This window comes from Fistularia commersonii, chromosome 13, assembly GCF_037954325.1.
Source record: "Fistularia commersonii isolate RoL2024-O1a breed Wild chromosome 13, RoL_Fcom_v1.0, whole genome shotgun sequence".
NCBI lineage: Eukaryota > Metazoa > Chordata > Actinopteri > Syngnathiformes > Fistulariidae > Fistularia > Fistularia commersonii.
The window spans coordinates 3,668,986-3,680,105 of NC_141296.1; the positions used below are offsets into that span (position 1 = coordinate 3,668,986).

General features: G+C 43.6%; 2 protein-coding genes across 7 annotated transcripts in view; both read left to right on the forward strand.

Annotated features, from left to right (window-relative positions):
* LOC147227604 (protocadherin gamma-C5-like) overlaps positions 1-11,120 on the forward strand; it is a 354,356-nt gene that overhangs the window by 176,654 nt on the left and 166,582 nt on the right. For 2 of the 6 annotated variants that reach the window (XM_086157825.1, XM_086157847.1), the window contains exon 1: positions 8,173-10,619. The exons of the other annotated variants lie outside the window; for them this stretch is intronic. In XM_086157825.1, the coding sequence (XP_086013951.1) occupies positions 8,211-10,619 (2,409 nt within the window). In that variant the 5' untranslated portion in view covers positions 8,173-8,210. Of the gene's footprint in view, positions 1-8,172; positions 10,620-11,120 lie in introns of those variants that run through there. 6 annotated transcript variants of the gene reach the window in all.
* Positions 262-7,998, forward strand: LOC147227623 (protocadherin beta-16-like). Its single transcript, XM_086158812.1, has 5 exons — positions 262-2,825; positions 4,303-4,417; positions 5,516-5,958; positions 6,094-6,639; positions 7,981-7,998. The coding sequence occupies exons 1-5, from the start codon at positions 405-407 to the stop codon at positions 7,996-7,998; spliced, it is 3,543 nt and encodes a 1,180-aa protein (XP_086014938.1). The 5' UTR covers positions 262-404.

An 11,120-nucleotide genomic window follows, 5' to 3' on the forward strand; every position in this document is an offset into this window, starting at 1 on the left:
TATATTTGTTTGCATGCATGTGTGCGCGTCTGTGCGCTCGCGTGTGTTTGGGCGTGCGTACGTGTGTGCCTTTTCTGCTCTTTTTTAAACGTATCTGATTTCAAATATTATGACTTAAAAAACCATCTCGGGTAGAGAAGGAGTTTTTTCTTGCTTTCACTTTTCTGACTCCAAGGGACGCTGTTGGCCAAGGAACTCCATTTCTGCGTCGTGCGTTATTTGTTTCCTCCCCTGACTGACGACACAGTCAGGGAGGGCGGCTCTGTCTGGTGCGTCGAGGTTTAGCGAAATTAAAGAGAAAATCGGATCTAACGGACTCGTATGAAACGTGTATTGACCGGGAAAATAATTTTAGAGATCAGAACGACCGCGATTGATCACTTCACTTGATTTTTGTCTGAAGAATGGGACCTCAGCGATCGAGTGGCTTTTGCTTAAGATGGCGATTTGTTTGCGGATTGCTGCTGCGCCTGCTGCATGCGGGAAATATGGTCGGTGGCCAGATTCGTTATTCTGTACCGGAGGAGATGAAGAAGGGATCCGTCATCGGGAATGTTGGACAAGATCTGGGTTTAGACGTGAAGAGGCTCCGTTCCGGGCGGGCCCGGATCGTGACTGGAGAAAACATCCAGTACACCGAGCTGAGGGCAGACAAAGGGATCTTGGTCGTGAACGAGAGAATCGACAGGGAGCAGCTTTGTGGAGACGTCACGCCATGTAGCTTCAGCTTTGAGATAATTCTGGAAAATCCGATAGAACTGCACAGAATCACCGTGGAAGTTCTGGATATTAATGATCACGCCCCGGTGTTTCCGAACAAAGATACAAATCTCCGCTTCGAAATCAGCGAATCCGCGACGGCCGGAGCGCAGTTTCCGCTGCGCAGCGCGGAGGATCTGGACGTGGGACTGAACACTCTGCAGGATTATATTCTATCTCCAAATGAACATTTTGTGTTGCAAAAACATGCGAATCCGGATGGAAGCGCGTATGTGGAAATGGTGCTGCAGAAGCCTTTAGACCGAGAGCGACGTCCGCATTTATCTTTAAAACTCATCGCAGTGGACGGAGGATCACCGCAGAGGTCTGGTTCTGTAAATATAGATGTAACTGTGTTGGATGTCAATGATAATATTCCGGTGTTTAACCAGTCTGTTTATAAGGCGTCTGTTTTGGAAAACACGGAGAAAGGTGCGAGTATTATTACCGTGAATGCAACAGACGCAGACAGCGGTTCAAACGGACTCGTTATGTACGCTTTGTCTGAATTGAAAGGAATCGCAGCAGGCGTTTTTAGTATTAATGTAAACACCGGGAACATTTTTGTGTCGGGTAAAATAGATTTCGAAACCAATAAAAAGTACGAGATAAGAGTCGAGGCAAAGGATCGGGGTGGCCTGACGGGCACAAGTAAGGTCGTGATCGACGTCATAGACGTCAACGATAATGCCCCGGTCATTAACGTGATGTCATTTACCAACCCGGTGTCTGAGGATGCGCGTCCTGGAACGACAGTGGCAGTATTGAACATAAAAGATGCAGATTCTGACAGAAACGGGCAAATCCACTGTTCGATTGATGGAAAACTCCCCTTCAAGATCGAGTCTTCCCTGACAAATTATTACAATTTGGTGTCAAATAATTACTTTGATAGAGAGTCAGTTTCAGAATATAATATCACAATAACAGCAGTAGATAATGGAAATCCGCCTCTGTCCAGTTCAACACAGTTACAACTGAGGATATCCGATGTCAATGATAACGCGCCTTTATTTGATAAAAGCATTTATTCTGCATACATCATGGAGAATAATTCCCCCGGTACGTCAATATGTGCGTTGAGTGCACGAGACTCTGACTGGAACCAGAATGCCAGAATCTCCTATTTCCTGGAGGACACACAGGTCAGTGGTGTTCCAGTTTCTACTTATGTGTCTTTAAATTCAGAAACTGGTGTTCTTAATACGGTTCGTTCCCTTGATTATGAGCAAATCAAACAAATTCAGGTGGTTGTCAAAGCTCAGGACGGAGGCTCCCCTCCGCTCAGTAGCAACGTGACAGTGAAAATCCTGATCCAGGACCAGAACGACAACCCGCCTCAGGTTCTGTATCCGGTCCAGACGGGCTCTCTGGTGGCTGAGATGGTGCCTCGTTCAGCAGATGTGGGCTACCTGGTGACTAAAGTGGTGGCTGTTGATGTGGACTCTGGACAGAATGCCTGGCTCTCCTATAAACTGCAGAAAGCCACAGACAGGGCGCTGTTTGAAGTGGGCTTACAGAATGGAGAAATAAGAACCATCCGCCAGGTCACTGATAAAGATGCCGCCAAACAGAGACTGACCGTGATAGTGGAGGACAACGGACAGCCCTCTCGCTCGGCGACGGTGGTCGTTAACGTGGCGGTGGCGGACAGCTTCCCAGAAGTGCTGTCAGAGTTCACGGACTTTACGCAGGACAAGGAGTACAACGACAACCTGACCTTTTACCTGGTCTTGGCTTTGGCTGTCGTCTCCTTCCTCTTCATCACCTGTTTAGTGGTTATTATATCGGTGAAAATCTACAGATGGAGACAGTCTCGCGTCCTGTATCACTCCAACCTCCCTGTGATTCCATATTATCCGCCGCGTTACTCAGACACTTTGGGGACAGGGACTCTCCCACACGTGTACAACTACGAGGTGTGCAGGACCACTGACTCCAGGAAGAGTGACATGAAATATATGCAGCCGATGAGCCAAAGTTTAGTGAATGTGGACGGAGCAGAAACTGATCCTACACATGCAGAGAATCAGCTGTCAGGAACCTTGTCAAAGATGTCGACTATGGTGAGTAACATGCAATACTTATTTTCAGTCGATTACTTTGTGAGATTACATGAAATGAATGTGTGTGTGTGTGTGTGTTGTCTGAGGTGTGTCTGTGTATGAGGTGGGCACACACAAACGTATAAGTAAGAATGATAATAAAGGTAAAATATGAAATTCGCTGAACAAAGCCCCCGTTCTATTGGGAGAAAGGGTATTTTAAATATTTAACTGTATTGTTTAACAATTGCTAAGGTAGTGCTGTTTAAGCAACCACTTGTGTATTCCGTCTTGTACTACGACATCAAAACATGCATGGAATGTCACATGACGATTTAAATAAAATGGTAGGCAATACCTTCTCTTTTCCCATCCACTGTAGAAAATGCAAGGAACAGAAAAGATAATGAAAAGAAATAGTACTCTTTTTAAGGACTCATATTGTACCGACCCCAGAATAGAAGCTATATATTGTTGACCTGTCACTCTGGCCCTTTGCTGCACTGCAGGTTTGTCATAGAGGATGAGGTCCGGTGAAGATTCGAGAATGAGTGGTGTGAAGTGCAGAGTCTAGTGCCGTTGTATCAAAGAGTCAAAGTTTAGTGAGTGTAGCTGGAGGAGAAACTGATCCTACAAATGCACATAATCAGCAATCAAGAACCTATTTTAAGGTGTCTACTGGTGAGGAGTTATCCATTTCGTTAGTAAACGATCTTTCGAACTAATAACTTATTGAAGTGACTTGAGATGACGCTGGAATAACCCTTGTCGCTGTCCATGGTGATGAAAATTATCTTCTGTCTTCCTGTCACAGAAGAGTCACTGTAATTCCAAAAGGATCACTCTTGACTTGGTTTTTACGCAAACATTTTTAAACATTGAAGAATTAAAGATCTAATGAATTATAATCAGTGACTTGATAACGTTTTTATTTCTAGTCTTGAACCTCTTAAAGAATTTTCTTCAATATATAAATCTGAAGCCAGCACTATACAATACACTAACACTCTGACTATGACTGATATCATGACAACTACTTGTAACACTGCTAAAACTATTAAAATTAATGAAAAATGATGAATATATTTTTTTATTATTATTAAATAATAATAAATTACTGTCCATGCGTCAAGAAATTATATTTGTCTTTCACTGGACTTGAAAGTATTAAGTCCATGAACACTTGTATTACTGTTAAAGGGCTCTGAGCGCCGCTAGTGACACATCACTGAATAACTGTGTAGGCAAGCAGCGACGGTCCACCTCCTGAATTCATTCTCTGCGTTCCTGCTGAGGAAGAAGACGGGCCGCCATTGGGTGTTAGAAAAACAGGCGTTTATCCGTCGTGTTGGACATTTGCAACTACGGACATCTCTGGCTTTTTTGGATTTTATGTCGAAAAGGAGTCTGGATCGTTGGATTTAAAATGTGTATTTTCCGGATTATCGCTCGCAGAGACCGATGGCGAGTACTGTTCGTCCTTCTTTGTCTTCTGAAGCTGAGCTCTGTGGTCGGACAGGCTCGCTATTCCATACCGGAGGAGCAGGCGGAAGGATCTTTTGTCGGAAACATTGCGAGGGATTTGGGTTTGGATGTGGAGAGGCTGGTGTCAGGTAAAGCCAGAATTATTACTAAAGAAGAACGACAATATGTGGATTTAAACCGAGATAAAGGTACACTCGTTATCAGAGAGAGAATCGACCGGGAAGAGCTTTGCGAAAAGACGACGCCCTGCAGCTTTAGCTTCGATATATTTCTGGACAATCCAATCCAAGTCTATCGTGTGACGGTGGAAATAATAGATATTAATGATAATAATCCGTCATTCCCCAAACAAGAAATAGATTTAAAAATAGTTGAAACAGCTGCGGTCGGAACGCGTTTCTCGCTGGAGAGCGCAGACGACCCTGATGTTGGTATTAATGATATACAAAAATATACACTAAAACCTACAGATCACTTTAAATTGGAGTTACAAAACCAGCCCGATGGAAGCAGATCCGTCGAAATGGTTTTACAGACCCCGTTAGATCGAGAGAAGGAGGAGACTCACACACTTGTCCTGATCGCGTCAGATGGCGGTGAGCCTCATAGATCGGGGACGGTGCGTATTCAAATCACTGTGCTGGATATAAACGATAATGCGCCAGTGTGCAGCCAACCTGTTTATAAAGCAGATATCAGAGAAAACTCCCCCGAAGGAACGGTGGTAACTACTGTTAGTGCAAATGATGCAGACACAGGAGTCAATGGAGAGATTACATATTCAATTGCTCATGTTGCTAAAGGGACCAAAAACCTATTCGATGTAAATGCTAACACAGGTGAGATTAAGGTTAAAGACAAACTCGATTTTGAAAAAACTAAATCTTATCAATTGAATGTGAAGGCCAGTGACCATGGAGGATATACTGATACATGTAAAGTTATTATTCAAATAATTGATGAGAATGACAATGTCCCTTCAATACAGTTAATGTCATTTTCAAACTCTATTCCTGAAAATTCTCCTCCTGGAACAACTGTAGCCATTATTAATGTAGATGATAAAGACTCTGGTAGTAATGGTGTCGTCAAGTGCTCCATTAACCCAGATGTACCTTTCAAAATTGAGTCTTCTCTAACTGGATATTACACATTAGTCACCGATAACATCTTAGACAGAGAAAATATTCCTGAATATAATCTCACAATATCCGTCTCTGATCAAGGCTCTCCTCCATTGTCCAGCAGTAAAACCATCCATGTTAAAGTGTCAGACGTGAATGACAGCCCGCCCACATTTGATCAGTCAGAGTACAGTAAGACGGTACCAGAGAACAACCCTCCTGGATTCTCTGTGTTTACTCTCAGTGCCACTGATGCAGACTGGGCTCAAAATGCTCGCGTGTCTTACTTCCTGGAGGACAAGGAGGTGAATGGGGTTCCTGTGTCTTCCTTGGTATCAGTCAGTCCAGAGAGTGGTGTCATTCATGCTGTGAGGTCCTTTGATTTTGAGCAAGTCAAGTCATTTGAATTCAACATAACGGCTCGCGATGCTGGTTCACCTCCTCTGAGTTCAGTGGCTACCGTGAGAATCCTGATCCAGGACCAGAACGACAACCCGCCTCAGGTTCTGTATCCGGTCCAGACGGGCTCTCTGGTGGCTGAGATGGTGCCTCGTTCAGCAGATGTGGGCTACCTGGTGACTAAAGTGGTGGCTGTTGATGTGGACTCTGGACAGAATGCCTGGCTCTCCTATAAACTGCAGAAAGCCACAGACAGGGCGCTGTTTGAAGTGGGCTTACAGAATGGAGAAATAAGAACCATCCGCCAGGTCACTGATAAAGATGCCGCCAAACAGAGACTGACCGTGATAGTGGAGGACAACGGACAGCCCTCTCGCTCGGCTACGGTGGTGGTTAACGTGGCGGTGGCGGACAGCTTCCCGGAAGTGCTGTCAGAGTTCACGGACTTTACGCAGGACAAGGAGTACAACGACAACCTGACCTTTTACCTGGTCTTGGCTTTGGCTGTCGTCTCCTTCCTCTTCATCACCTGTTTGGTGGTTATTATATCGGTGAAAATCTACAGATGGAGACAGTCTCGCGTCCTGTATCACTCCAACCTCCCTGTGATTCCATATTATCCACCGCGTTACTCAGACACTTTGGGGACAGGGACTCTCCCACACGTGTACAACTACGAGGTGTGCAGGACCACTGACTCCAGGAAGAGTGACATGAAATATATGCAGCCGATGAGCCAAAGTTTAGTGAATGTGGACGGAGCAGAAATTGATGCTACACATGCAGAGAATCAGCTGTCAGGAACCTTGTCAAAGATGTCAACTATGGTGAGTAACATACAATACTTATTTTCAGTAGCTTACTTTGTGAGATTACATTCAATGAATGTGAACAAAATTCACACAAATTACTAGTCTTTAGCAACTCTGTCCATTGTGCTAAGATCTTCCACGCGTGTCTGTCTGTGTGTTTGAGTAAGTGTCTGTGTGTGTGTGTGTGTGTGCGCGCTCGCGCAAGTGCGTGTGTGCGCATGTGCGCAGGCGTGCGCGCGTCTTCTGCAGCGTATATGTGTGTGTGTGTGTATTAGGTGGGCACTGAAAAACATATCAGTAAGAAAAATAATAATGGTAACATTAGAAATTCGCTGAACAAAACCCCCGTATTTTTGAGAGAAAATGTATTTTAAATATTCAACTGTATTGTTTAACAATTGCTCGAGTAGTATTGTTTTAGCAACCATTTGTGTATTCCGTCTTGTACCATGACATTAAAACATGCATAGACTGTCACATGATCATTTAAATCAATTGGCAGTCAATACATTCACTTTTCCTACCCACCGTATATAATTTAAAGAACAGAAAAGATAATGTAAAGAAGTGGTACTCCTTTAAAGGACTCCTATTGTAGCGACCCCAGAATGGAAGCTGTATATTATTGACCTATCGCTCTCTGGCCCTTTGGTGCACTGCAAGTTTGTCATAGAGAATGCGGTCTGGTGAGGATTCGAGAATGAGTGGCGTGAAGTGCAGAGTTTAGTAAGGTTGTATCAAAGAGTCAAAGTTTAGTGAGTGTAAATGGAGCAGAAACTGATCCGACACATGCAGACAATCGGCAACAATGAACCTATTCAAAGATCTATACTATGGGGAGTTATACATTTCGTTTTTAAAATGATCTTTCGAGCTAATAACTTATTGAAGTGACTTGAGATGACACTGGAATAACCCTTGTCGCTGTCCATGGTGATGAAATTTATCTTTGGTCTTACTGTCAAAGAAGAGCCACTGTAATTCCCAAAGGATCACTCTTGACTTGGTTTTCATGCAAACATTTTAAAACCTTGAAGAATTAAAGATCTAACGAATTATAATCAATGGATGGAATAACATTCTTATTTCTCAGCTTGAACCTCTTAAGAAAGAATTTTCTTCAATGTATAAATCTGAAGCCAGCACTATACAATACTTTAATATTCTGATGATGACTGATAATCATGACAACTACTTGCAACACTGTTAAAAACATATAAAATTAATGAAAAACAATGTATATTTTTTATTATTATTAAATAATAATAAATTACGGACCATACGTTAAGAAATTGTATATGTCTTTCACTGGACTTGAAACTATTAAGTCCATGAACACTTGTATTACTGTTAAAGGGCTCTGAGCGCCGCTAGTGACACATCACTGAATAACTGTGTAGGCAAGCAGCGACGGTCCACCTCCTGAATTCATTCTCTGCGTTCCTGCCGAGGAAGAAGACGGGCCGCCATTGGGTGTTAGAAAAACAGGCGTTTATCCGTCGTGTTGGACATCTGCAACTACGGACATATCTGGCTTGTTTTTTTTAATTTTATGTCGAAAAGGAGTCTGGATCGTTGGATTTAAAATGTGTATTTTCCGGATTACCGCTCGCAAAGACCGATGGCGAGTACTGTTCGTCCTTCTTTGTCTTCTGAAGCTGAGCTCTGTGGTCGGACAGGCTCGCTATTCCATACCGGAGGAGCAGGCGGAAGGATCTTTTGTCGGAAACATTGCGAGGGATTTGGGTTTGGATGTGGAGAGGCTGGTGTCAGGTAAAGCCAGAATTATTACTAAAGAGGAACGACAATATGTGGATTTAAACCGTGATAAAGGTACACTCGTTATCAAAGAGAGAATCGACCGGGAAGAGCTATGCGAAAAGACGACGCCCTGCAGCTTTAGCTTCGATATATTTCTGGACAATCCAATCCAGGTTTATCGTGTGACGGTGGAAATAATAGATATTAATGATAATAATCCGTCTTTCCCGAAACATGAAATCCATTTAAAAATGGTTGAAATGGCAACTGTCGGGACCCGTTTCTCGCTGGAGAGCGCTGACGACCCTGACGTTGGTATTAATGACATACAAAAATATACTCTGAAACCTACAGATAATTTCAAATTGGAGGTCCAGAACCAACCTAATGGACGCAGATCAGTTGATATGGTTTTACAGACCCCGTTAGACCGAGAGAAAGAGGAGACTCACACACTCGTCCTGATCGCTTCAGATGGCGGTGAGCCTCATAGATCGGGGACGGTGCGTATTCAAATCACTGTGCTGGATGCGAACGATAATGCGCCAGTGTGCAGCCAACCTGTTTATAAAGCAGATATTAGAGAAAACTCTCCTGAAGGGACGGTGGTAACTACTGTTAGTGCAAATGATGCAGACTCAGGAGTCAATGGAGAGATCGTATATTCTATTGCTCATGTTGCTAAAGGAGCTAAAAGGCTGTTTGATGTTAATGTACATACAGGTGAAATTAAAGTTACAGGTAAACTTGATTTTGAAAAAGCTAGTAATTTTGAGTTTGACATCAAAGCTAGTGACCATGGAGCATATTCGGATACTTGTAAAGTTATTGTCCAGGTTATTGATGAGAATGACAATAGCCCTACAATACAACTGATGTCATTTTCCAACTCTATTCCAGAAGACTCTCCTCTTGGAACAACTGTAGCCATTATTAATGTAGACGATAAAGACTCTGGTAGTAACGGTGTCGTCAAGTGCTCCATTAACCCAGATGTACCTTTCAAAATTGAATCTTCTCTAACTGGATATTACACATTAGTCACCGATAACATCTTAGACAGAGAAAATATTCCTGAATTCAATCTCACAATATCCGTCTCTGATCAAGGCTCTCCTCCATTGTCCAGCAGTAAAACCATCCATGTTAAAGTGTCAGACGTGAATGACAGCCCGCCCACATTTGATCAGTCAGAGTACAGTAAGACGGTACCAGAGAACAACCCTCCTGGATTCTCTGTGTTTACTCTCAGTGCCACTGATGCAGACTGGGCTCAAAATGCTCGCGTGTCTTACTTCCTGGAGGACAAGGAGGTGAATGGGGTTCCTGTGTCTTCCTTGGTATCAGTCAGTCCAGAGAGTGGTGTCATTCATGCTGTGAGGTCCTTTGATTTTGAGCAAGTCAAGTCATTTCAATTCAACGTAACGGCTCGCGATGCTGGTTCCCCTCCTCTGAGTTCAGTGGCTACTGTGAGAATCCTGATCCAGGATCAGAACGACAACCCGCCTCAGGTTCTGTATCCGGTCCAGACGGGCTCTCTGGTGGCTGAGATGGTGCCTCGTTCAGCAGATGTGGGCTACCTGGTGACTAAAGTGGTGGCTGTTGATGTGGACTCTGGACAGAATGCCTGGCTCTCCTATAAACTGCAGAAAGCCACAGACAGGGCGCTGTTTGAAGTGGGCTTACAGAATGGAGAAATAAGAACCATCCGCCAGGTCACTGATAAAGATGCCGCCAAACAGAGACTGACCGTGATAGTGGAGGACAACGGACAGCCCTCTCGCTCAGCGACGGTGGTCGTTAACGTGGCGGTGGCGGACAGCTTCCCAGAAGTGCTGTCAGAGTTCACAGACTTTACGCAGGACAAGGAGTACAACGACAACCTGACCTTTTACCTGGTCTTGGCTTTGGCTGTCGTCTCCTTCCTCTTCATCACCTGTTTAGTGGTTATTATATCGGTGAAAATCTACAGATGGAGACAGTCTCGCGTCCTGTATCACTCCAACCTCCCTGTGATTCCATATTATCCACCGCGTTACTCAGACACTTTGGGGACAGGGACTCTCCCACACGTGTACAACTATGAGGTGTGCAGGACCACTGACTCCAGGAAGAGTGACATGAAATATATGCAGCCGATGAGCCAAAGTTTAGTGAATGTGGACGGAGCAGAAACTGATGCTACACTTACAGAGAATCAGCTGTCAGGAACCTTGTCAAAGATGTCCACTATGGTGAGTAACATACAATACTTTTTTTCCAGTTGGTTACTTTGTGAGTTTCATGAAATGACTTTGAACGAAATGTTGCGCAAATTTCTTGTCTTTTGCGACTGTCCATCGTGCTGAAAACTCACATGCGTGTCTGTGTGTGTGTGTGTGTGTGTGTGTGTGTGTGTGTGTGTGTGTTTGAGTAAGTTTTTGCGTGTGCGTGCATTCTTAGGACTGTGTGCGCATGAGGCAGGCACTTACAAACTTATCAGTAAGAAGGAAAATAATGGTAAAATTAGGATTTCGATCTATAACACTTATATTCTTTGGGGAGAAAGGGTATTTTGAATATTTAACTCGTGTGTTTCAGAATTGCACAAGTATTACTGATTTTAGCAACCATTTGTGTATTCTGTATTGTACTGTGATGTCAAAACATGAATTGACTGTAACATAATAATTCAAATCAATTGACGGGCAAAACCTCCACTTCTTGTGTCCACTGTATAAAGTGTAATGAACAGA